Source organism: Micromys minutus (genome assembly GCF_963924665.1).
Source record: "Micromys minutus genome assembly, chromosome: 18".
Classification (NCBI taxonomy): domain Eukaryota; kingdom Metazoa; phylum Chordata; class Mammalia; order Rodentia; family Muridae; genus Micromys; species Micromys minutus.
The window spans coordinates 49,933,901-49,961,359 of record NC_137953.1 but is presented as its reverse complement, the minus strand read 5'-3'; the positions used below and the strand labels follow the sequence as shown (position 1 = coordinate 49,961,359).

General features: G+C 44.7%; 1 protein-coding gene across 2 annotated transcripts; it reads right to left on the bottom strand.

Annotated features, from left to right (window-relative positions):
• Positions 1-10,804: 10,804 nt before the first annotated feature.
• Positions 10,805-26,752, bottom strand: ZC3HC1 (zinc finger C3HC-type containing 1; the record flags this gene model as incomplete). Of its 2 annotated transcripts, XM_080932011.1 has the most annotated exons (11): positions 10,805-11,147; positions 13,433-13,639; positions 14,851-14,964; positions 15,545-15,757; positions 16,057-16,297; positions 17,786-17,940; positions 18,980-19,107; positions 22,257-22,340; positions 22,831-22,981; positions 24,728-24,839; positions 26,607-26,752. In XM_080932011.1, 11 exons carry the CDS (start codon positions 26,750-26,752, stop codon positions 11,079-11,081), a joined length of 1,620 nt encoding a protein of 539 aa, XP_080788137.1. In that variant the 3' UTR covers positions 10,805-11,078. The 2 variants fall into 2 exon arrangements, with proteins under 2 accessions (XP_080788137.1, XP_080788138.1); XM_080932012.1 differs by lacking the exon at positions 14,851-14,964.
• Positions 26,753-27,459: the final 707 nt, after the last annotated feature.

The following is a 27,459-nucleotide window of genomic DNA, read 5'->3' as shown; positions in this document are numbered from 1 at the left end:
GAGGACCTGCTGCTCTGACAGAGCACCTGGGTCCATTCCCAACACCCCCGTGGTGGCTCAGAACTACCCTAACTCTAGTTCCAGATGATCATATGCTTTTTTCTGACCTTACCAGACATGAAAGCAAAATATATACATGAATCACTAAAAACAAACAAACAAACAACCAACAGAAAGCTGGACCTGGTGATGCTCGCTTTTAACCCCAGCACTTGGGAGGCAAAGGGATCTCTGTGAGTTCAGGCCAGTCTTGTCTGTAGAGTTCCAAGACATCAAAACCCTGTCTTGAAAATAAATAATAATAGGGGCTGGAGAGATGGCTCAGTGGTTAAGAGCACTGTCTGCTCTTCTAAAGGTCCTGAGTTCTAGTCCCAGCAACCACATGGTGGCTCACAACCATCTGTGATGAAGACAGGTACAATATGCTCATATACATAAAGTAAATAAATAAATCTTTAAAAAAGCAGAATTTCAAAAAAAAAAAGAAAGAAAAGAAATAATGAATCTAGTTTCTTTTTAAAAGACTGTAAACCAGAGTTGTGACTGGCTTTGTTCAATCAAGAGGTCTTTGTTGTTTGGTTTTGTTGTTTTTGGATAAAGCCTTGCTACACTATTATCCAGACTGGCCCCAAACTCCACTTCCAGTCAAGAAAGTAAGTAGATGTGAGTAAAAATAGAAAAATACATGAAAAATTGAAGAAAGCATAAAGTATAAAAGGATATATTTAGCTCCCTTGTAAAGTAGTTCAGAAAAGTGTGTGCTGTTAGTTTCTGAAGGTAAAATTGTTTCTCTTTACATATAATTTCCTTGTGGTGAAGTTCCATACAGGGGACCATAGAATGGCTTGTTAGTTGAGAGTGCTTGCTGTGCAAACATCAAGCCTGGAGCTGATCCTAGGACCCCATATAAAAAGATGGATGTGGTCCCACACACGCCTGTAACCAGGAGATCCCTGAGGATCAGACCTGGTACCTTGCACATGGTCAACATTTAGTGTTCCACTGAACTACACCGCCAGCCCTTCAAAGTAGTTCCTTCAAGTGAGGAGAATGGAATTTCCCATCCAGTGTCAGGGCTGCATCAGGAACTCAGCCATGCCCCCCAAACTCTTGCAGGTAACTGTAAACATATTATTTGTTCACATAATTAACACTTTCTAAGGCCCCTTCCGGGCCAGGCATGTGCTGAATGCTCACTTATGTGTAGGGATGCAGAAGACAGGACCAACCAGGCAGCTGAGGTCTGAGAGGTCAAAGGTTATCACATTCACACAGTCACCTCTTTCCACGCTCAGTTTGTCTTATTCTTCCTTGTGCCCTGATGACACTATGCTCTGAAGAAACTCAGTTCTCAGGTTCTCAATGTGCCCCAAAGATCAAAACAAACTTCTCATCAGAATCCTGTTCCAGTACAAACTGCCATTTACCTCTAGGACACCCAGTTCCTTTGTTTCGAGGAAAGATTGAGATTGATTTGCTGATTATGGAATACGGGTGAGCAGCTTCTTAAGATAGAGGTGGGACATGTGCCTGCCCTGGCTCCACAAAACAAAACCTGCTTTCAGGTGCCAAAGGAAATGGGCTGAAAGACCGGGCGAGGAGGGAGACCTGAGTGGGAGCCGCCCAGTGCACTCTGGTCAGTTTCAGGTGTCTCAGCATTTTGACATTATGACAGGCTGTCGCCTATAAAGTTCATCCATGAATCAGGAAATTGAGCTGCAAAATTAAAAGAAAAAAAAAATCTCAGGGCTGGAGAGATGGTTCAGCCTCTAATACTGGCTGTTCTTCCAAAGGGCTCATATTCCAGCATCCACATGGCAGCTCACACTGTCTATGAGTCTAAGAATGGACACCTTTATGCGGATATACATGCAGGAAAAACACTGACGCATATAAAAGAAAAATAAATTTAAAAAATCTTTTAATGTTTTAAGTAATTTTTCGATTCTGTGTTGGTCTCTTTCGTAGCTATTCTGAGGTCCATGAGACGCTTAGTTGTGGGCTGGACATACCTTGTAAGTTAAGGATCATATGTTAGGCCAAGTGCTCATATGGTTTTGAGGCAACTGACAAGCTTGGCACCAAATGGGGGAGGGGTCATCACCATACAGACAGGGGGCATGGCTTCTCGGAACTTCTGGAAACATGGCAGCTTTGACGCCCCAGTGGCTTGGGGGTGTACAAAGTCAGCCAGATCGAGCTAAAATTAGAGCTAGGGAGGCTGATGTAAGCTGCCTCGTGATGACTGGCCATCATTGGGTTATCCAAGAACACATGGAAAGCCCCGTTTGGGATTCCTCAGACTATCAAAGGGCTGAGGCTCGTTAGGCATGGTGGCTCTTGTAATCTCAGCACTTCCAAGGCTGAGGAGAGTTAGGAGCTTGAAACAACGGCAGGCTGTCCCCACTGTCACCTCCACGGCACTAACTTCCTGCTTGGGTAGTTGGAGGAGCACAAATCAGGTTTCTCACAGGCTTATCTTTCATGTCTAGAATTGATGACCTCTTCAGCCCCATTAATGCCAGTCCTGGCATCTGTGACAATCTGCAGTCTCTCCTGGTTGTTGCTGGTTCAGTGGTCCAAAAATGGGGCAGGGTCTTAAGAGCCTAGAGCTCCTGGTCTCAGTGAAAAGGGCATCTGCCTGTCCCCCCTGGTGTATAGCTTCAGATGTCTCCAATTCAGGTTGGATTGCTTCTCTGCCTGATTCCTTGGCGCTTTCTTCCTGGGGTCTTTGTTTTCCAAGGTACCTGTTCTCTGTTCTTGGCTCATAGTCTTTAGCCTGGTTTTGTTGTTAGTGTGTGCTGGCTAATCTTGCTTGTCAACTTGACACACCTGGGAGAACTCTCATCTGAGGAAGTGATGTCATTGGACTGGCCTGTGGGCTGCCTGTGCGGATATATTTATTTTTTGATTGCTAATTGATGGAGGAGGGCCAGCCCACTGAGGATGCTGTCATCCAGGGGCAGATGGGCCTGGGCTGTATAATAAAAGCAGCTGAGCAAGCCAGGGAGAGCAAGTCAGTAAACAGTGGTCCTTTATGACCTCTGCTTCAGTTCCTGTCTCAAGTTCCTGCCTGACTTCCCTCAGAGATGGAGATGTAAACCCTTTCCTCCACAGATGCTTCCAGTCAGAATGGCTTATCACAAAACCCAAAACCAAACCAAACCAAAACAGCAAAGGCTGAGCAGGTGCCCTGCAACCCTTACTGGGATCTGACCTCAGATCTCTAGGCTTGCACAGAGCTCATTGGGTTACCCGTGTGGAGATCACAGGTATGGACGGTATACACTGCCGACCATACTGTCTAAACTGACACAGTGTCTCCATGTGCAAAGTCACACTTAGACTCAGTGCTCTGATAAAAGTCTGATTGAGTCAGGGTTCCAGGTTTGTCCCGGAGCCAGGCCATCACACCTTTAATCCTAGCACTTGTGACAGACAAGCAGATCTCTGAGTTTGAAGCCAGCCCGGTCTACAGAGCTAGTTCCAGCACAGCCAGGGCTACTCAGAGAAACCCTGTCTAGACCAACCTAAAAAAAAAAAAAAAAAAAAAAAAAAAAAAAAAAGATTCTTTTCTGGGGAGTTCTATCCCAAGCCCTGTTTAATGGGGTAGTGCTGAGGCTGGACCATCTCCTGAGTCCAGCTGCTGCTGTCCTCTGACCAACACAGTACCCTGTGTGGAGCTGTCTTAAAGGCCAGAGTGGGGAGGCACCTAGGTTGGCAGCTTAACCAGAAAGCCAGTCATTATGACACTGAGGTCATCCCTCTAGTCAGCAAGGCCAGAACAAGGTCTTCCTCCACCCTCCCGCCTCTCCCTCCCCAGGGGCAGTCTGTAATGAAGCTTACTTCATGACGGGTGATAGCGTGAGGGACTCAGCTGGCAGAGGGTATCACCAACTGTCTAATGATGTGACAGCTGCAGAGAGAGACCAGGCAAGGAGCTCGGTCAGGATCTGGCACCCCGCTCTCCTGGAGAGCAGAGAGCTTCACTCCTACCTCAGTAGGAACTAAAACACTGCTTCAGCAAAGCATGACGTACAATACCTGTGGTCCCAGGACTTGCAAGGTAGAGGCAGGAGGATTGAAAGCTTGACACTGACCTGGGCTACAAGAGATCCTGCCTCAAATATCCAAACACACAGCAGGGAAGCGGCACTTGGGAATCTGAGTATGAGCCCACCTTGTCTACACAGCAGGCCAGCCAGGCCCTGTCAGAAAAAAAAGGAGGGTAGGGCTGTACACCTTTAGTCCCAGAACTCCGGGTCTACAGAGTGAGTTCCAGGACAGCCAGGGCTACACAGAGAATCACTGTCTCAAAGTAAACAAACAAACAAACAAACATAAAATGGGAAAAACAAACAACAACAAACTAGCCGAGAGAAAAGGGCTGCTGGGATGGCTACTGTTGAGAACCTCCATTTGTCCCCTGGGATCCACTGAATGGTAGATGGACAGAGTCAGGGTCAGCTTGGCCCATGACAGAGCCTCAAATCATGCACACCCTTGACTAAATAAGAACAAGTATTACCCTCCAGGTGACCTGCGATCAATTCCAGGCTTATGTCACTACACTCACTTCCTGTTACCTCTGCTCCAGGAGACCTCTGACCTCTGGCCTCACACACACACACACACACACACTCTCTCTCTCTCTCCAACACAGAAGTAAAACAAAACAACACTCACACGTTTCCTGTCTCTTGTTCTATCCCACTCACGGCCTCTTTGGCTTATCATGTTTTAAGCAGGATCTCATGTAGCCCATGCTAGCCTTAAACTCGCCACTTCTCCAAGGCTGACCTTGAACTCCTGATCCCCCTGCCTCTGCCTCCCAAGTCTGGGCTCACAGCTTTCCATTCTGGACTTCTGAGGTTTCCCCTTGCCATCGGTGTACAGATGAGTCCTGCTATGGAAACCCCCTCAGGGCACAAACATTCCCCTCCAGACTCACAGAGGGGACCCCAGTTTTTCTCCTGCCACACTCTTGCTTCCCTAGTACATGGAGTCTGAAGAGCTGGGAACGTTCTTGTTATTTATTCTCTTTTTATAAAAGATTTATGTATTAAATATGAGCACACTGTTGCTGTCTTCAGACACACCAGAAGAAGGCATCAGATCCCGCCATGTGGGTGCTGGGATTTGAACTCAGGACCTCTGGAAGTGCAGTCAGCGATCTTAACCACTGAACCATCTCTCCAGCCCTATTCTCATTTTTTAACAACTTAAAACATGTTTTTTTGCTATTGTGATGTTAAGACTGATTTTTTGAAACAGCACTCATACTGGTCCTCATTTTACTTTGAAACCCCCCTGGGCTAAGCTTCTGGAAACTGAGCCCAGATCACAGCTGGTGGGAGGGTGTGGGGTGAGGGTGGGAGGGCTAGGGACCAGTGAGGTTCAGGGAGCGGATGGAGGTATGGATTGGTGTGGTGAAAGAAAGCAGCTACTGTCCTGTTCACTCTATTCTCTGCCTTTTAGTTTGACCTGTGAAGTGATTTCACAGTCTCTGGGACCCCAGCTCTGTGTTCACCTCCGGTACCCTAGGCCTTTTGGCCTCTGGTCAGGGTCCAGCCAGGTCCTTGATCCGTTGGAAGCTCCATCTGTGGTGCTAATCTGCCTCAGCTGGCTTTCTGAGGGGAAAACAGGCAGGAAGTGCTGCAGCTGACCAGACAGTGCAAGACTCCATGTGGCCTGCTAGTCCAGATCCAGGCTGAAGTGGCTTCAGGACAGATGACTCAGGTAAGCTGTGCGGCCAAACAAGCAGTGCCCACAGCCCAGCCCGCTGGCCTATAATTAGGTCACCTGTTGTCATCCTAGCGCCATCTCCTCAGGGTGGCCCTGCTGGGCCCGAGGCAAGGCTGGAGGAGGCTGGCAAGAATGTGGTTATCTCAGCTTGTGTTTTGTTGCTCAAGATGCTTCCCGGTGCTTCTAAAGCTGGGCATAGAGCCGAAGAACCAGCACCTGTGCTGAATTGAAGGTGGAGAGCTCCCGGTCGGAAAGAACTCCACCCGCAGCAAAGATGAACAAAGAAAAAATTCTGGGTGTTTTTGCCTGAGCCCAACACTTACTCCTTTCCCCTGACCCTTCGGCAGCCTGGAAACGCGAGTGGCCAGGTGTGTGGCTAAGGATTACTTAGCAACGTCATAACAAACATCATTTAGCTCTCAAGCAGCCCTTCGACACAGGCACTGACTACCACTTCCCTTCTACATTTAAAGAATCGGCGGCTCTGAGGAGCTGGCTCAGAAGACAGACTGATAACAAGTACATCCAGTATTTGATTCCAGATGGCCAGATCACCACGGACTCTGGGCTGGCTGGGCCACAGCCTCTGTGTGATCTTGGCTGTCACTTCCCACTTTGACCTTCAGGTTCATTAGCGAGGAATGCAGGGGAGTCAGGCCACTCTTTCTCTAGTTCTCTAGCTCTCCAGGATGGAAAGGGCACTGAAAGGAAGTCCCTCCCTTCTCTGCCCTGTTTACTTCTGATTTTGACAACCATCAGACTGGGCGGTGATGAACTCATGACCTGGTACCGCTGACTAATGGGGCAAAGCTGCTTCCCCACTCCATTCCTCAGTTTCCCCTCTTGATCAAGGGACAATAATGACCTCTTTGTGTTCAGTGCAGCCATGAATCAGGGTTAATGAGCATCAGTCACATGCTCTGGAATGCTTACAAGGAAAGGGTCATCTGCCGGACCTGAGCTGCAACCTGGACTTGTGGACATGGCCTCTAGGTTTTGTTTCGGGTTAGCTTTGTGGGTGGGGTTTGGAGTGACTCAGCCCAAGTGCTGGTGACACTTTGGGAGGAGCGACTTCAGTGCTGCCAATGGGTTGCCTTCTGTTGTGTTTTTGTCTTCAGGCTTTTAGGCATTTCTTCATGTCTCTAATGCTGAATACAAGGGATTAGCCCTGAACTTGAAGGAAGACATCCTCCACGTCTCTGGACCTTCATTAAACCATGCTCTCGTTCCTGCTCTCTGAGCACCCACCTCCATGTTGGCCGTTTTCCTATCACTGGACAAGTCTGTGGTACAGAGCAGGGGGCCTCAGCTTCCAGGAGTGTCCTGAACTAGAAAAGGTAGTGTCTGCCTTCAATGCCGGCACTGGGGAGGCACATGGAGGCCAATCTAGTCTAAATGGAGCAGTGGTCCTCAACCTGTGTGTTAAGTGACTCTTTCACAGGAGTCAAGTAAGACTATTGGAAAACTGACATTTACATTACCATTCAAAAGAGTAGCAAAATTAACTAGTTATGACAAAAATCACCACCTAAGGAACTGTATTAAAAGCCTCAGCATTAAGAAGGTTGAGAACCACTGAGAGAATTCCAGACCAGACAAGACTACAGACTAAGACCTTTTCTCAAAACAAAAACTAAAATCAAAACAATGATGCAGAAATGAGGGTGAGCCTTTTGGAAAGGGGAGTGTGGCTCAGGAAGTCCTATGTGCCAGTGATCGGTGGTGGTGGTGGTGGTGGTCTGAAAGGCAAGCTGGAGTTCATGGTGAAGCGCTTGTGGCACCTAGTGGTCCTTGTGGGTACTGCTAGTATTACAGTAGCTTGCCACTAAGGCCAACCCGACATGGAGTCTGAACTGGGCTAAGTACCTACGTTTTTTTGGAAAGTGGGCAGATGCTATGGTCCTCATGAAGGTAAGTTTTCTAACCACTTACTCTCTTATAAGTCACATTTCCTGGATGTCCAGTTACCTACAGAAGAAAGTTTCACATCTGTTTTTGTCCCACATTAGAAAAGGAGCAACTTAAACACAGAGGGTGTGGTACAAGTGTCATTTCATCATGTGAATAGTCTTCATTACAATAATAGTTCTTTGATTTTTTGGATGTTTCTGTTGTTTTAAAAGGTTTATTTATTTATCTTATCTTTGTAAGCACACTGTTGTTCTCTTCAGACACATCAGAAGAGGGCATCAGATCCCATTACAGGTGGTTATGAGCCACCATGTGGTTGTTGGGATTTGAACTCAGGACCTCTGGAAGAGCAGCCAGTGCTCTAACCACTGAGCGGTCTCTCCAGCCCGCTCTGTTTTGTAAGACAAGACTTCAATATGCAGGGCCAGCTTGGAACTATGTCAAACAGACTGCCCTCACCACACCTGACTCTACCTCCTGAAAATTGACTACAATATTTTTTAGATCTATTTTCAGCATGAGTGTTTGTCCTGCATGTATTTATGTACCACATGCATACCTGGTATGAGAGGTGGCCAGAGGAGGGTATCAGGTTCTCTAGAGCTGGGGTTACGGACCACTGGGTGCTGAGAACTGAACCTGGGTCCTCCTTGAGATCAGGCAGCACTTTTAGCCACTGAGCCCTTTCCTTATAATGATGACTTCAGTAATTTATAGTCTCCAAGTTATCCTCTGTAATGTTACCAGATGTTTAGGTTATTTTCAAGTAGCAATATATAAATATTGTCATGCATATATCTTGTCTTTTGTGGAACCTTGGTTGGGAAGAAGACAATGGTAAGACTTTGGAAACAGATGGTCCAAACTTGAATATTGATCTTCACTGGCTGGTGACCTTGGGCAAAGTATTGATTTAAGTTTCGGCATCCTCTTTTGTAAAACAGGAATGGTGATTATATGGCGCTTTAATGAAACTAGGCCTTGTGCTTAGGCCAGTGCCTGAAAAACTGGAGTAAATCAGTTTTCTCAGGTCCTCCTGCTGAACACCGCACGAGAAGCCACGGCCTCTGCTCCCAAATGACCGTAGAGCTGCTCACAAGGGCAGTAGATGGATTAGAACACTCTGACCCTCAGTCTCTGTGACCCAAATGCCCTACCCAGAGGCCCGTGCATGGTGCCCTGATCCTCTATTGGCTTCAGCTACATGAATCAATTTAGCCAGAGAGGCACCAAAAAGAGAACATGGGTTAAAGATGGAAAGAACAGTCTCTCAATGAAGGGCTCAAGTGTAGCCTTCTCTTCTAAAGGCGTGGGTCAGCCGACCAGATGACAGCTATATAAAGCCAAAGAAAACCCAGAATAGGAACAGAGCTAAAAATAGGCAGGAAAACTTAAGGAAGTGCCTGAGCTCTTGGTGGTGGTCAAGGCGTACAAGCAGCTGCTTCTGTTGCTAAGATGGAACTGGGTGGAAAAGATTCAAGAGTTGGCTGAGAAGCAGTGCCAATTGTCTACGACTGTGAAGACCAAATGTGGAAAGCCCCCGAAAATAACGTTTCACTTGGTGAGTCTGTTAAAATTGGCTAAAATGTAAAAAGAGCTAGAAAACTAGTGTTTTATGAGCCATGGAAACATGATCTTCCTTTTTCCTGAGAGGCAGAGCTCGGTTTAGGGCTTGGGAAAGGAACTCACAGAATCACGAGGCCTGAGTTATTCCTGGCTGCCGTGCAATGGAAAGAACTGGGAGGGAGGGACTGGAGTGTCACAGTGTCTACCCCTCTAGCTATGCCAGAGCTAGGTATTAAGTATCTTCCAGCTTCAGTATTCTCTTGGAAAAGTAAATCAACTTGCATGAGAAACCCAGCCTCTGCCAAACAGAAATCCTGAGGCCTGGGAGGGTGGAGAGAAATGGGTCTGGATGACCTTGACCAGCTAGGACTGTGGACAGGGAAACAGAAGGGGGAGGTGGGAGCTGTTTCCCAGGAGAACACAAACAGGTGAAGCAGCATTCCATAATATTGCCCAATAAAGTGGGAAACATATAGGGCTATTTTTTTGAGTAATATATGTTAGTCTATTTTGTGTTGCTGTTACAAAACACCCTAGACTGAATACTTACAAAAGAAGCAAGTTTTTTGGTCAGGTGGTAGTGGTACATGCCTTTAATTCTAGCATTCTGGAGGCAGAGACAGGTGGATCTCTGTTCAAGGCCAGCCTGGTCTACAGAGTGAGTTCAACAAGAGTCAGGACTATACAGAGAATCCCTGCCTCAAAAGAGGAGAGGAAGAGAGAGAGAGAGAGAAAGGGGGGGGGGGGGAACAAAGAGAAGAAAAGAAAAGGAAAAGCTTTTTTAGCTCATGGTTCTGGAGGGCTAAGAGCACAGTCAGCATTTTTGGTGGAAGATAATATCATGTGACCATGAGAGGCAGCAAGAGTGATTCCCCAAAAAAAAGCCTTTCTTTGTTTTGTTTTAATTTGTTAAAAATCATTTTATTTTGTGTACATGTATGTGTGTAGTAAGTATACAATACCATCCATGTGTAGAGTTTAGAGAACTTGAAGTCAGTTCTCAGGGCTGGAGAGATGGCTCAGTGGTTAAGAGTACTGACTGCTCTGCTAGAGGTCCTGAGTTCAGTTCCCAGCAACCATCTGTAAAGGGATCTGATGCCCTCTTCTGGTGTGTCTGAAGACAGCGACAGTTTACATAAATAATTCTTTTTTTTTTTTAAAGATTTTTATTAATTTATTTATATGAGTACACTGTAGCTATCTTCAGACACACCAGAGGGCATCGGATGTCATTACAGATGGTTGTGAGCCACCATGTGGTTGCTGGGAATTGAACTCAGGACCTCTGGAAGAGCAGTCAGTGCTCTCAACCACTGAGCTCTCTCTCCAGCCCTACATAAATAATTCTTAAAACAACAACAACAACAACAAAGTACAGATAGAATATTAATGTTTTCAGAGGTTTCTCTTGGGGATGACTAAAGAATAGCTATACGGCTTCTTTCTAAGGAAGGGCCAATGACAAACCACAGCTGTATTTTATAACAACTCCCACCCCGCTTCCCTGGGAACCAGGGAGAGAAAAAATAATTCTCTAGCAGCAGGAATCTTAACAAACACTTTATTAACAAATACTGTCACATTGCTGAGCTACACGCTCAGAACACTGCCGCTGAATGGGTGTTGTAACCCTGAAATCCTGTGGCTGGTTCATAACCCTGCAGTCACCGACAGAACTGGGCTTCCTGTATCTTACCCTGTCCACATCCCACACAGCACCTGGGTCTCATCTTCATCATGCACATGGCAGGCCTTTGCACTTGCAATTAAATGAAGAACAGCAGCATCAGCTGACCAAAGAGAACTGAAACTTATTTTTCAAAAAGTCACCTTCAACAGTTCTGTCTGGAGCATTTTCAGGATGAGCATAAAGATTCCCACTGTCGGAATATTCGGAATACTTTCCTTGATTTTTCAGAGAGACTCTGTAGGTAGAAAAGCTTATTATTAGAATTACATTCTTTCATAGAGACAATAGATAGGTATAGCTTTAGGGCTGTCTTGGTATCTATGATTGAATAAAAACTCATTTTATGTTATGCTATGTACATAATGCACAGCTAAAGTCAAACAAAATCAAGGAAGCTATGTTCTACTGCCCGACCACTGCCAACAGTAACCCCCAAGCCCAGCTCGCGTCGTCCCTCCGTCTGTCTGCCCGTGTGTGTGCATGCTCCGCTCTGGATTTACAGATGTTTAACTGGACCTGTTTAGTTATTTCCCACATGCAATGACTTAGTGGTTTCTAGCTGGGGTAACTGTACCATCAAAGTTGGAGAAATAAAACATAATATGACCCCAAGAATTTAAGCTTGACTCTCTCTGTTGGCTTCATGTTTTAGCTGAACTAAAGACTAAAACTAGTGAGGCTCTCACTGCTACCTGATCATACTTAGGAAACATTCTGAGAGTCTGAGGAGTGGTTACAGGGAGACACAGCAATTCACTAGAGATAAAAACTCTCAGTCAATCAAATACTTGGTTCTACCCGTCTCTGAGTGACACCAAAGATGGATAAATGCTCCATCTGGCAAGGTCTCAGTGACACTACAAAGGATATTTAGCAAGATAGTTTTACCTTTAATTTATGAAACACACCATTCCCATCCATCCATCTACCCATCTACCCATCCATCCTCCAAATGAGGGTCTCCTATGCAGCTCTGGCTATCCTGGAATTCACTATGTAGATCAGGCTGGCCTTGAGTTCAGAGAAATCCACTGTCTCAGCCCCTCAGTCATTAGGATTACATTTATTTATTGTGCATGCAGGCATCTACAGAGGACCCAAGTTTGGTTTGCTGCACACACATCAGGTGTCTTACAACCATCTATAACTCTAGGTTCAGCATTCATGTGTACGTGCACTCATGCACATATGTATGTGCACACACACACAGCCCTACATATAATTAAAAATAAACCTTTAAAATAAAACAAAATACACAGGGCTAAAGAGCTAGCTAAGATCACTTGTTGCTCTTTGCAGAGAAACTGGATTCAATTTTTAGCATCCACATTGTGGCTCACAACCATCTCTATTCCTAGGCATTCACACAGTACACATTCAGCCCTCACTGTCCTAGAATTCACTGTGTAGACCACACTGGCCTCTGGCTCACAGAGATCTCCCTGTCTTAGCTCCTAGAGTGTTGGGATTAAAGGCTCATGCTACCATGGCTGACAACAGAGAAGCATCTTATTAAAAACAAACAAAAAACAAAAAGCAATAAACAACCCAGCCAAAACATTACTTTCTGAATTTGTGAACAGAGACAGACTTAAGATCTCTACTTCTCGTTGTGGGTCAACTATTTGTCTTTGTATACCTTATTATATTCCAAATCCCCATTGTACTGGGCCTCCTCTATTGCTAGGCTGGCCTCTGGTCTCTGATCCTTTTGTTAAGTCTACTGAGTACTGGCACAAGTGTGTACTACCTAAGCATTAAGCATTCTTATTACATTTATGTATCAGTGCACTAGGATTATTTAGTGTGTGAATGTGTGTGTGTGTGTGTTTGTGTGTGCATGAATGCCAATGTAGGCACGTGGAGAACTTCCTAGAGTCAGCTCTGTCCTTCCTGACTGAACTTAAGTCCTCCAGTTTAGCAGCAAGCTCCCTTACTGAGCCATCAAGCTAGCCCCTGACCTAAATATTTTTAAATGAATGAATGAATGAATGAAGACTGACTTTGGAAACCTTTCCTCTACTTATTTATTAAGGGTACTAATGATATCCTTGATGGGCTTCTGGTATAATTATAGCTCCCTCTGGTAGAAATCCTGTGACCACCATGGACGTGGGAAGCCTGACAGGAACGTGTCTGTCTGGTAATCTGTCCAAAGCACAGGGGTCAGACGCGGCTGTATTTATCCAGGCTGTGAGATCAGCACAGAGCTGAGCCTGGAAAGCAGCACAGGCCAGTTCTCTCACTCCCTTGTCTATTCTCCCTTTCACCCTCCTTTTCCCAGATGGCTCTCATAGCTTTCTATTTCCTCAGGTCCTCTGAGTGTGACAGAAAATGCTGGCCAGAGCATGTGCCCAGGCTTCGGGAGAATGACAATCATGAAGACTTGGGAAATAAAGGCATGGTTTGCTATCGGGACAGAGCTCCCAACAGCTAAAGTAACTGGCCAGGTTCCACACCAAAGTGACGGAGACAGAAGAGAGAAGCTGTGCTGCACAGGCTGGGCAACAGCCATCTCACCATGGAGTCTGTCTCAGCTGGCTGGTTAGAATGTCTGTGGGCCAACAGGACGGCCATCACGGCCCTCCAGCCTGGCTCTGCTGGGGTACAGGCATCCACTTCCGTCTTCCCATTCTCCCTGGTTTCTTTGACCAGTGTGATGTTCACCCAAGGGCACCAATCTCTATGCTGAGAGGTGGGATCAAAGAAGCTTCGGGGAGAGGTGTCCTGAGGGAGGAAGAGACATAGTATTATTGAAGAATACATGCTAGGTCTGGTGAGAGGCACTGCAGCTACTCAAGCTCAGACCCACACAGCTGCCCACACTTGTAGCTCTTTCTTCTTCATTATCGTATTTTTGCTGTTCTGATGTAGAAATCATGCTATGCAGCCAAGTCTGGTCATGTTCCCACCTCAACCTCCCACAGGACTCTTACAATGTCCTCTCAGTCTCTGACGAGATAGAATCAGGGTCTGTGTGCAACCCAGGATGGCCTTGAACCTGCCATCCTCCTCAGCCTCTGGAGTGCTGGAGCTGTGTCCAAACTAGCCCCTGGAATGTTCTGAAAAGAAGCGGACAGCACGGATGCGACCCCGAGAACCGACCCCAGACTGTTGAAAGCTGTGAGCAGAGTGAGGGCAACCCGAGAACGGGAGAGTCTGCGGCTGCGCCGGACGGGACTTCGACTACACTATATAAAGAACTGCAAGGAAGAAACACCAGTGCCTAAGCCAAAGCTGCCAACCAGTAAATGGGCCAGACAGTTCTCAAAAAATGAGCCAACAAATATTATTTAAAGTGTTCAACATCCTTAGGCAGCAGAAAAATGCAAATCAGAATTATCTTGATATTCCACCTCACCCCAGCCAGAAGAGCTAAGGACCAGAAAACAAACATCAAACCTAGCAGCTGTAGGTCACACCACTAATCCAACAGTCAGGAGGCAAAGAAAGGCGGATCTCTTTGAGTTCGAGGCCAGCCAGGGCTATTAACATAGAGAAACTCCATCTCAAAACAAACAAACAAACAAACAAAAAAAACCCCAAAAAAACCCCAGGAAAACAACAACAACCAAATCAAACCAAAATACAACCAACCAACCAAATAAACCCTGGTGAAATACAAAGGAGAGCACACAAGCACGGGAACATGGGGACTGTAGAGAAGGGCAAAAAGATGCCCGAGGAGAGGGAGAAAGGCAGACCAACCAAACAAAGAATGGAGCTGCCTTATGAAACCCGTAACCTTGTATGTTAATCTAAAAAACCTAAAACATCATCATCATCAAAACCTGATGTGGTGTGGTGGTACAGGCCTTTAATCCCAGTACTCAGGAAACAGGAAGGCAGATCTCTGTGAGTTTGAGGCTAATCTGGTCTACATAAGCACATTGTCTCAAATATTAAGAACAAACAAAAACGCAAAACCCATTACCGACCAGATGTGGTAGGTCAAGCTTATAATCCGGGAGCTGGGACTGTGAGGATGGCATAAATCCAAGATTAGCCTGGGTTATACAGGGAGTTCCAGAGCAGCCTGAGCTACACGAGACCTGGTATGGAGGGAGGGAGGGAGGGAGAATCCAGAAAGTCTTCATCAGATCTATGGCTCTATGCATTGCTGTCTTCCTATTTATGACCTCTCTAGACTCCACTCCAAACCTTTTCCTTTTGATCAACCAATTGTCTCTCCTCCTCTCTCTCTCTTTAAAGAGGGCATCTGATCCTATTACACATGGTTGTGAGACACCATGGTTGCTGGGAATTGAACTCAGGACCTCTGGAAGAGCAGCCAGTGCTCTAACCACTGAGCCATCGCTCCAGCCCCTCTCCTCCACCTAAACATTTATTTCGTGTGTGCAGGAATGCGCTTCAGGCTTTACAGCGCCTTTACCTATCTCACCAGCCTGTTTTTTGTTTGAGATAAGATCCAAGTCACATAATCTGGTCCACTCAGTGGTGGAGGCTGGTCACTTGTGATCCTGTCTCCACCTCTGAAGTGTTTCATGTTCCATCTTTAAACTCACTAAGTCTACTTTTCACCCGAATCCAGGAGGGTTTGTGCCTGCTTCTCCTAAAACACATAAAGGCGCCTCTGTTTGTCATCATGGCTCCCTACAAAGGCAGACTCACAGAACTGCTGGAAGAGCAGAGGCGAGGCCGCTTGGCTCTGCGGAGAGGGCTGGAGGGAACTTCCGAGCCAGCAGAGTCTCCGGTTCCCATGCTTCGGGTCACCGGGCGGCTCCTGGTCGTAGGACTGGCTGCCTCTAGCTCAGGCCGGTCAACAGGACTGGAAGACTCCAAACTCCGGGTTCGGGAAACAATGGGACCAGGACTTTTTTCAGGCTGAAGAAAAAGAAAAGCAATGGAAGTATATGAATGATGTGAACGGTTTTAGCCTGAGTACACCTAGCATATTGAACATAGTATTTTAGAGTTTGTAACATAAGTTTAGAATCTCAACTGCCAACATAACTAAGATCTTCAAAGAATATTGTAGTTCTATACTTAGCTTCCATAACAAATTTAGCTTCTCCATCTGTGAAGGGAAACGTGATAGGACAGTGTTCCTGACAGAGTTTAAAGTAGAGCCTACCACCAATTTCCAACCTGCGGTTACACTGGCGCCCTGAAGAAGCAAATACCTGCTCTGAGCCTGGAGAAACTGTGGTGTCCTGGCTTCGAGTCATCATCCGCCTGGGGGACTCAGGCACCAGAGGGAAGTGCTCAGGCCGACCCTCCACAGCTGGAATGGGGGAGCTGGTCAGGCCAAAGGAAGTTTCCAGATCTGTCATGGACGATTCAATCTGCTGAAAGCCCCAGAGACCAACCTTCCTCATGCACTGGTAACATGTTATCAGGGAGAGCTGTGTAGGCTCCAAAGAACTAGGAAGGAACGGGAAAAAAACAAAACAAAACAGGTGTTTCTAAAGGCGACATTTCCATGTAACCACATTTTTTGTTTTAAATCATGGCTGTTTTTTAATCTTTTGTATTCTTTTCTTTTTTCTTAAAAGATTTATGTTTTATATATGTGAGTATATTGTCAGTCTTCAGACATACCAGAATAGGGCATCAGATCCCATTACAGATGGTTGTGAGCCACCATGTGGTTTCTGGGAATTGAACTCAGGACCTCTGGAAGAGCAGTCAGTACTCTTAACCACTGAGCCATCTCTCCAGCCCATGACTTGAATTTTCTAATTGAGGTAGTGAGAAACAAGGGTTCATGTACATAACAATATCTCCAGCCCCCATGTGACTACATGTAATGAATTGTTTTATCTCAGCAAGCAGTCTCTACAGTAGGCCAAAGGGCTAGAACCATGAACTTTCAGAGCCTTCATCTGAGTATCTGGCCTTTACCAACTCCCACATTTCTTTTTAAAGAGGTCCAAGGATCCTGGTATGTTCTTGCTGGCAAGGACCTTGCAAAGTATGTTTTATAAACTTCTGATGCTCTTAAAATCCCTTTCTCAATCTAACAAAGAAAGCCCATTCATTTACTTATTTTGTTTGTATGAGATAGCGTTTTACTCCATAGCCCAGGGTGGCCTCATTCGTGATAAATCCTCCCAAGTGCTGTGATTACGGGTACGGCATACCCTCTCCCACAGTCCAGCAATAAGAAAGCCTTTTTAAAGTAAACGGTGTGTGTGCAGGGGAAGGCCTGAAGAGACAAAGGTTAAGGTGACGATGCTCTTCCTGAGGACACAAGTTTGGATTTCAGCGCTCACATTGGAAGGCTCACAGTCACCTTTAATTCTGAAGCCCTCTTGTGGTCTTTGAGAGTACCTGTACATATGTGGCATTCACTCACACAGATATAGATGAACATATATAAATATATATTTTAATAAAGTAAATCAAAGGCCAGGAAGATGGCTCAGCAGGTAATGCTGTTTGCCATCAAGCCTGACAGACAAGCTGAGTTCAATCCCCAGAGCCCTAACGGTAGGAGGGAGAAGTGACTCCTCCAAGTATCCTGGCCTTTTACTCATGCCACAGCAGACGCCTGCCCCGTCACACACAAGGGCAGGGCCACCAGCTGAGGTCTCCTCTGGGGGATTCTACCAATTAAGCTTGGTGTTCTTCCTTTCTAAAAATAGGACATTATTTTCCCTCTGCTTTTAGAAAGAGCTGCACTGTTTATGGGAACATAAGGTCCCAGCTGGGAGGAGGCTGCAGGAGGAAAAGTGTAGCAGTGAACAAGGTGAATGCCTTTAGCATTTATGCTGGTTTGTTGCTGATTCTTACCCACTTCTCTATCCTTCCCCTACTCCAATTTCTCTTCGTTTTCTCATAGGACACAGGTGGTTTGTAAATAGTGACAGTAACTGTGTCATGATTCATGTTCCTGGGTAACTCACTAACCTACATGCCCAGCCACACAGAGAGAGCACACAGGCAGTGGCGTGGACCTGGATGTCCGAGCCTAATCTGTTTGTGGTTTTCCTGTCAGCGGTTTGGTCATCAAGCTCGTCTTCCAGCAGGTGCAGCAGAGCACCGACCTTGTCTTCTGTCAAGCCCTGCAAAGGAACCGAGGCGAAAAATCAACTCCAAGTTTCAGCCCCCAGAGAAAGAAAACTCACAATGATGCACCTAGACTGGGGAACACCATGACTTGAAGGCAGCATCTTCACAGGAGAGACATGTTCTAGGACAGGACTAAAGTGTCGCACAAGCTTCCTGAATTGCTGACTGAAAACCTTGCAGTCTTCCTTCTAAGTACTAGATGGCTCTTACTTTGACAATTGTAGATTTGATATGAAACTTGTGACCTTCAAACCGGAATGATAAAAAGACCACCATTTATGTCTTGGCCTAACTATGAATTTACTATTGACTGAACACACTTGACAGCAATAATTTGTGGCCTGTGGATAATAAGGTACTATGAATTCTCGGGGCGGGGGTGGTCTGCCTTGGTGAAGTTCAGGCTGACACTTATAAAAACACACAGGTGAACTGCTTGTGCTAGAAGTCCCAACAGTGTCAACTCAAAGAAGCAAATGATCAGTTTTTACCGCCTACAATATAGTGTATTTTGACAGAAGATTCACGGGCTGGTAAAAAGGCAGTAAATATTCAACCTCAGAGAGCAAATAGAGCACAACTCTATTTCTATTCAGCAAAGGAGAATTTCTCGTCCTGTCACAGCTTGGAAAATGATATATACAATGAGCAGTTTGAATAACAAATCAAAATAAAATTGAATTTGTAAGGCCAGATGTGGAGGCACAGACCTTTAATCCCAGTAGTCCATAGGTAGAGGAAGGTGAATCACTGTGGATTCCAGGACAACCTGGTTCATGTAGTAAGTTCTAGGTCAGCCAGAGCTACACAGATAGACCCTGTCTCAAGAAGCTTATTTAAAGATCCCTATCTAACTGTTTAAATAGAAATCATTTACTCACACCCTCCACCACTGCCTTTCTAGAAGAAAGGGAAGTCAGACAGAAAGGTAATTCTCAGGTAATGTTCAGCATCCTCTATCAGTCAAATGGAGGATTATACAAAAGCTGGTGTCGAATGGAAGCACCTGCAATCTAGCCAAGCATCACTCACCATAGTTTTTAAGTCTTCTGGTCTCAGGGAAGGAAGCTGGAGGTCCAAATGACAAAGGCTTTGAAACCGGTCCAGGAACTCACTGACAAGAACAGCGGGCTCATCCAATGGCAACATCCCAAATCTATCTGTGAGAGTTAGATGGAGAAAGACATAATATGAATAGAGCAAGTAGAGCTCTGTAAAATGGATAGTTGGTGATATTAAGAAACCACTGTTTTACATATGAATTTAGAGATCTGCACAGGTTCAAACCAGACAAAGTCCAGCTTTAAGAAGTGGACACAAAGTCCCACTCCTAACCAAGAAGCTACTTGCAACTGGTACCTGCTGGGAAAGGAAAGAACGATGGGGCAGTAAGCTTCTCAACAATGCAGAGTGTTGAGGCTCAGGGAACACTGAAGAAACAAGACTGTCTAGAAGTGGGGTTAGAGTGTAACCCCAGAGAAGCCTTGTCTTTCTTAGGGGGAGGGAAGAAGAGTGTAGCTTCCCCTCACAGGTAAAGACCTGGTTTCCACTCCCAGCCTTACTATGGAAAAAAAAAGATGGGCTAAAAATTGATCATTATTGAAGTTGTTGACAGCTGAACAGCATTTAATTATGAACTACTTGTGATTCTGTATATGTATGAAAGAGTTACTTTAAGAAAAGTCAGAGAAAGAATTAAAACAAATACTGAAGGTTTGATTTACCAGACAGAAACTAAAGAAACAGTATTTTATAACAATTACAAGATGTAGACAGTTCACTGTGAGTTGTTGAGGCAGAAAGTTGTAGATTGTCCTGAAACTGTATTTTAATGTTAATTCCACTTCCCCAAGAAGGGCTGCCCAGTCATGTACTCAAGAGGTGACTTCATCTGAACCTTCCCATTTTAATTAGTAAAATAAAGGAAAGCCAGTGACTGGGCAGAGCGAGGGAGGTGGAGAGAGGCGAGGTCTGAGAGGTCATCACAACATGGAGATTCACAAAGACCAGCTAGACCCAGGTGGGATTGACTGGTGTTAAAAAGCTATGAACATTAAGGATTTTACAGGTCTAATATCTCATATAGAAGGGCAGTTTGTATCTTTGTCTATTTGATGCAATCTTGTTGTGTAGAGAGAGAGTTTGTGGATTGAGGGTTGAATATATAAACCTGTATGAAAAGCTATCGAGCTGGAGAGTTGTGTTTGTGTGGGATTTTGGGTAGAGAAACACCCGGGACAGAGGCAGAGAACAGGCGGTAGATGACCACCAGGGAAGGCAGTTGTGTGAACGGAGTGAGATCCGGGTAGTGGCTTGGACCGAGCAACAGAGGTACTCTCTCGACTCCGTACAAAAATCGGGCCTGAGGAGTGAGACCTCGGGGCCGATAAAGAGATAAGCTTACTTATTTTTTAATATTTACTGCAACAAAAAGTAAATTCATATTGTTGAAGACACCATATACTTCAGACACAGGACCCAGAGATATAAGCTAATTCTGACTTCAATGTCTCCCCCTTGAATGTGCCACACAATCTTCCAAAGGAAGGAAGCAGCCACCAGTCCTACTCAGCTGTGATGCCTGTGAACCACCAAACAGCTCTCTAATTGTACTCACGGCCTGCTCAACAAGAAGGAAATACCCAGGGCTGATGAAATCATGAGTCTTGGAGGGGAACTTACAACCGTCATTTCACAAAACCAGCACAATACCCAACCATATTCTTACTACTTGTCCTCAGACCCTCAGAAAAGTGTAGCTCTCATCCTTCCTCAAGAAGACCCTCTGCAACAGAGTTCTCTCTATCAAAATGCACCAACTGACACATCTACAACACTATTCCTAAGGCTTGGGGATCACTTCTGAAGAAGGAGAAGACTGCAAAGGACAGAATAGGAATTTACTGTAGGACTGTGTCTCCTAGAAACCTCAGAGAAGATGCACCCATTAAGTTTCACCAACAGATCTGAACAAGGAAGATGCCAACAGACATGCTAAAAAGGGGGAAAGATCAGGAAGCCTCAACCCTACACAAAGAACTAACTACAGGCAACTAAGGAATGCTGAGAACAGGAGAAAGAGCCTTTCCCAGGGCAGAGACCTGGGAAATTGGTTATACAATAGCAAATGGTCAGATCTGAAAGCATATACAAAAAATAACATTATATAGACTGAGCAGATTGCATTATATATCTAGGAAAACATACATGCATGCATGTACCAACAACTAGAGAAAAAGAGGCCAGGAATTTGAGAGAGCAAGGAGGGAACATGGGAAAGGTGGGAGAAATGGGAAAGCAGCAAATGTTATTATTACACTATAATCTCAAAAAATACATAGAAAGTTGTGGGCTGGGAAGATGGCTCAAGCAGTAAAAGTACTTGCTGTGCCAGCGTGAGGCCTGAATTTGGGTCTCTGGGTTCCATGTAAATAGCCAGGCGTGGGGCTGTAGCTTGCAGGGGACCTGAGCTTTGTTCCCAGAATTCATGCGGTGGATCATAACTGTCTGTAAGTCCAGTTCCAGAGGATCCAATGCACTCTTTTGGCCTCTTTGGGCACTGGTCACATACATGGTAAGCATGAAGCAAAACATATCCATACATAGAAAATCTTACAAATAATCAATTAAAAAATTAAGAAGAAAAGAATACAAACACAAACTGGGCAGAAAGGTATGTACACTTGTAATCTGATGCTCTGGAGGTTGAGGCAGGGGACTAGCTCAAATTCAGAGACAGTCTGAGTTACATGAGACTTAAAAAATTGCATCTGTGTCAAGTTCAAGACAGCCACGTCTACACAGTGAGCATGCTAAGATAGCCAGAGCTACACAGTAAGACCCTGTCTTCAAAAGTCCAAACCAATCAACCAGCCACTGTTAGGAAACCTCGGGTCTGAGGAAGTTTGTACCTGGACTTGGAGAGATTCCCCACCAGAGGACTCTGCTGTTAAATGTTTACTTAGCAGAGATGTGCCAGTCGAACCGGAGAAAGTTTAAAGCCAGAGAGAGGATCCAGTGAATACAGATACATTCTACCAAGTGGATCCCTGGGACCCACATGGTGGAAGGGAGAGAAAAGCCTCCTCTAAGTTTATCCTCTCAATGTGTTCAAGTTCTCTCTCCCTCTCCCCCCCCCCCCCCCAAGAGCTGGTGGGACAAATGCACCTGGAAAAGTTAATAAATATAAGTCTTGAAAAGCACAAAAAGAAAAAAGCTACTTCAAAGATGTGGTGCTTACAAGAAAATGGACACTATTAGGAACATGATGTGCCAGGAGAAATGGTAAATGGCAATCCTTAAAATGTACCTGGAGAGGGGCTGTCTGGCCAGAAACAGAACTTCTCATGGGCACTGCACAAGGACTTCTTGAGCTCAGCACATCGCTCCTTATCTGAAAGCATAAGAGGGGACAGTCATTGAACATTATGCAGACTCCACATTAACAAACAAGGCCAAGAGTCTTCTAGAGACAAACATAACTACACATACATTCAAATAATTAGGATACCTTAGAAAGTATGAAATTAGGCAGGTGTGGTAGTACACCTATCTAAAAACAAAGATCCTTTGTTAGTGCAAAGAAGGTACACTGTGCAACTTGGAAGGTAGGGATTTCCAAATCTTGGGCCTTCAGAATGTGCTCTCTTTGTTCTGAAGTCCGAATACTGCTGTCCCTCTAGAGCACGCAGAGAACAACCAAGGCCATGGGGCAGAGACCACCGAAACTTCACCGCATCCCACGTAGAACAGCCCATCATTTGCTGGGACAGAGGTCTGTCCAGCACCCTGCACATACTAGGCAAGTGCTCTACCACTGGCTGTCACCAGCTCCAGTGGACCTTCCGATGTGGACAAAACTGCAATCTGGACTTCATACTTACATCTGCCAAAGTCAAAGGTGGGCTGCAGACTGGCACAGAGGAATGCCTGGCAGCTGGAGCACTTTAGCATATCACACTCAACTGTGATCCAACCATATTTTGCACAGATAAGTGGAGACAGTTCAGGGGGCTTCCCTGCCCATTTCAAAGAGTATTCGTGTTAAGGAAAATCATGTATATGAAAACCAAGCTTAATTAAAACTTGAACACATTCTTAATATAGGAATACATTCATTAAAAGCAGACAGTAAAGAAAATGGCAAAGTCTTTCAGTTTTTCGGGTATGTATTGTAAACATGTATATGTGTGTACGTTTGCATGTGTAGGGGAACACATGTATGTGGAAGTCTGAGTTTGACATTGGGTGTTTTCCTAATGTTTGCCCACTTTATATATTAAGGCAGAAGTGTCTCTTTGAACCTGGAATTTACCATTTTAGCTAGTCTGGTGGAGGCTGAACTAATAGCTCAGAAGTTAAATGCACTTAATGCTCTTGCAAAGGACTCTGGTTCAGTTCCCAGTACCTACATGGTAGCTCAAAAACCATCTGTAACTCCAGGTCCAGGGGCTCTGATAACTTCTTTTGATGTCTGGACACCAGGCATACATGTGATACCTGTGGTGCATAAACATTCATGCTGGCTAGCCAGCCAGCTCCAAGGATCCCATTTCTGCTTCCTGATTGCTGGGTTTACAGGTACACTGCCATTTCCACCAGCTTTTATGTGGGTTCTGGGATCCCAACTCTCATCTTCATGTTTCATCCAGAGTCTTCTCCCTAACCTTCAGTGTTGTTTTTGGAGTAGAGTTCAATCTGTAACCCAGGCAGGTCTCAACTCCTGAAAATCCTTCTAGATTAAAGGTGTGAGCCACTATTCCAGCTACTAAAGATCACTTTTTATTTTCATTTAAGATTTACATTACATGTGTTTTGGTTGCATGTATGTTTATACACTATGTGCATTCAATGTCTAGAGGCCAGAAAGCATTGTATGCCCTATAATGTTTTAAAGATGGTTGGAAACTGCCATGTAAGTGCTGGGCTTCAAACTCAGACCCTCTGGAAGAGGGGTCAGGGTTCTTTACGACTGACAATCTCTTCAGCTTCATTGCCATTTTTAAAGTACAAGCTTTACAGGATGCTAGTCATGAGTAATAAGCAGAGAGGAAAAATTATGGACTTTTTTGTCTAGAAAGACTGAAACGTTTTATAGCATGCCAATTGGTTCTTGCTACTATAAAAGTTTAACAGATGAGCAATTTGGGACCACAAGGACAAGACTATCCTGCACAGCATAGTGAGAATCTATCTTTTAAAAATAAAAATGTAGTTTAAAGTTGAGCATGCCAGTGTATACCCTTAATCCCAACACCAGGGAAGCAGAGGGAGGAAGAGCTTTGAGTCTGAGGCCAGGCTGGTTTACAAGGACTTCTAATATACCCAAGTCTACATAATAGAGGCTCTATCTCAAATAAAGAAAAAATATTTTTTATTATGTGTGTATGTACAGGGGGTAATGGGTATGCACACGTGTGCCAGTGCCTCCCAGGCTAGAGGAACTGGCTTTGATCCCTGTCCCTGGAATTATAGGCAACCTGTGAGTTGCCTGAACAGCAAGGGCTCTTTGGTATTGTATTTTATTTGAGACAGGGTCTCTTTGTACTCCTGGCAGTCATGGAACTTACTCTGTAGACCAGGCTGACCTCAAACTCCACCTGCCTCTGCCTCACAAGTACTAGGATTAAAGGTGTGTGGCATGCTATCTCCTGGAAAAACACCCACACATATACAACCAAAGATCAGAGTCAGCAGCACCTATCCCTTACAGTGCAGCAGTGTCTCTATGGTAACAACTCTGCAGCAGATGGGACCACTTACACAAACGGAAAAGGATATAGAAAAGGTTTCCACTCTGTGAAAAAAGGCTTCTTTGCTTGTAGATTCCAATGGAGGCTGTTCTGCTTGAGGTGATCCATCAACTGACTGGAATGTGGCAGATGTGTCCTTTCTGAAACCAAGTTAGTGATTGCTATCCTATTCTTTTTTCTTTTAAGATTTATTTATTTCTTATATATAAATATACTTTACTGTCATCATACACACCAGAAGAGAGCATAAGATCTTATAATAGATGGTTGTGAGCCACCATGTGGTTGCTGGGACTTGAACTCAGGACCTCTGAAGAACAGTCAGTGCTCTTAACCACTGAGCCATCTCTCCAGCCCTGTATCATTCTTCTTAAATCTTTTGAGCCTAACTATTCCACACACATCACATATCAAACTTAAACTAGATTTTAAGTTTCTAAAAATCACTTCATACAAGCCATTCCTTTGCTTAATATATCCCATGACTTCACAATACTAAATATGCTCTAAATTTTTCAATCTGGGAGTTACAACTCTTTACAGTTTAGCCAACCTTTCCTAGCTTATTCACGGTTCTCCAATGATATTTTGCATAACTTGGGTACACACAAAATAAGGCCTTCAAGGGATTAAGTTTTTAATATTAATACAATTTAAACAATTTCAGAGATATAATTAGTTTTCTTTTTTGAGATAGTCTCACTTTATAACCCAGGTTGGCCTGGAATTCACAGCAATCCCCCCCCCCCCCCCTGCACGGGTAATATGTGAGTGTACATGTGTATGTGCAATATATATGTTCCCAGGAACACGTATAGAAATCAGAGAACTCTGTGGAGTCAGATCATCTGCCTTTGTGTGGGTTCAGGGTTTGAACTCTGGTCACCAGGCTTGCATGGCAAACACCTTTACCCGATAAGCCATCCTGCAGGATTATACATTTAACTCTCGATATGAGAAAGAATAGCTTAGATATTGTTATGTACATGAACCCTTGTTTCTCACTACCTCAATTAGAAAATTCAAGTCATGGACTAGAGAGATGGCTCAGCAGTTAAGAGCACTGACTGCTCTTCCAGAGGTTCTGAGTTCAATTCCCAGCAACCACATGGTGGCTCACAACCATCTGTAATGAGATCTAATGCCCCCTTCTGGTGTGTCCTAAGACAGCTACAGTGTGCTCACATACATAAAACAAATAAATAAATTTAAAAAAAGAAAGAAAAACATTTGTGAATTTATCACCTTGAGAAAAAATTTGCTCACATTAAGGCGGACTATATTTTAAAATAATATTCATGGTATCATAATTCAAACTTGTGTTTGATTGTAAACATGCTACTAGATATTAACTCTTTTTCTCCTCTCCTTCCTCCCTACACTTCTCTCTGGCACAGGGCGGCAAGTTAGTCTGGAACTTCCCAGCCCAACATTAACTATTTAAAAAAGGAAGGAGAGAGGGAAACTGCATGTTATCACATAACTTTATTTTCCTATCTTGCTAACTATTTACTGTGTGGCTGTTTCATTTACAATCCCGTGTAATTTCCTTTATACATTTAAGACTGTTCTTCGGTGAAGGGGTCGCTAAGCTTCACTATACTGTGAGATTCCACGGGCTTTAGTATTCAGCTAACAGTCCTCTCTCTCTCCAAAAAAAAAAAAAAAAAAAAAAAAAAAAAAAAAAAAAAGGTTTACTACAAAGTTTCGCTAGTGATGCGGCGTCAGATACATCCGGAGGCTACCGAAGTCGAGCAATCAGAGAAGGCTTGCCTCTTTCAGAATTCAGGAATAATTCAACCTCACCTACCAAGTCACGGATTGAATTTACCCGCTGCGCTCCCCGCCCCCTGCTCCAGGCCGTTGTTCCCCAAGCCACTCCAGCGCCCACAACTTGGATAACTCACGGTTCTGTTCCTCCCTCTTCCGGGACAATTCCTTCATCTATCAGCTGCCGAACTTTCTGGGGTGTCCCTTCAGGGGAACGAACGACTGCACCCCAAGTCTTTTCAATACCCGCAGCAAACAGTTGCCCCTCACTGGAAGCCGCCATCTTGGTCCGCTCGGGAGTTGAGTCCCCTCGCGTTCTGAGGCTCAGGAATTTACGTTCTGAGTTAAGTCCCGCCCCCTGGCCTATCAAAATAGTGACTGTAAGTCCCACCCTTTCCTGGTTATCTAAAAGAATTTAAGAGAGGTTATATTCTTTAAACTTGGGTATTTGATTGTCTGATGAATTAGCGTATTTAGATTAACAAAGAGTTTTCTTTTTTGATATAAAGTTCTATGCAGTCCTAGAATTCAAGAGATCCGCCTGCCTCTGCCTTTGCTTCCGGAATACTGGGATTAAAGTCGTGTGCCACCACAATGAAGGATTTTAAAGGCGAAGGACTCAGTTGCATCCTACAAATAAAAGTTACACCAACTCTTCTAAATTACAATTTTTTTCAGGTAAGGGAACGGCAGTGTTTAGTTGAGAACAAATAATTTGAAACCCTTCATAGGATTGTGTTATTATTGGAAGAAGTCTATGGTTTTGACCCTCATCCTCCATTCCTTTTCTTTTTTTTTTTTTTTAAGATTTATTTTATGTATGAGTACATACACGGTCGCTGTCTTCAGACACACCAGAAGAGGGCATCAGATCTCATTACAGATGGTTGTGAGCCACCATGTGGTTGCTGGGAATTGAACTCCGGACCGCTGGAAGAGCAGCCAGTGCTCTTTACCGCTGAGCCATCTCTCCAGCCCCCACTGACTGCA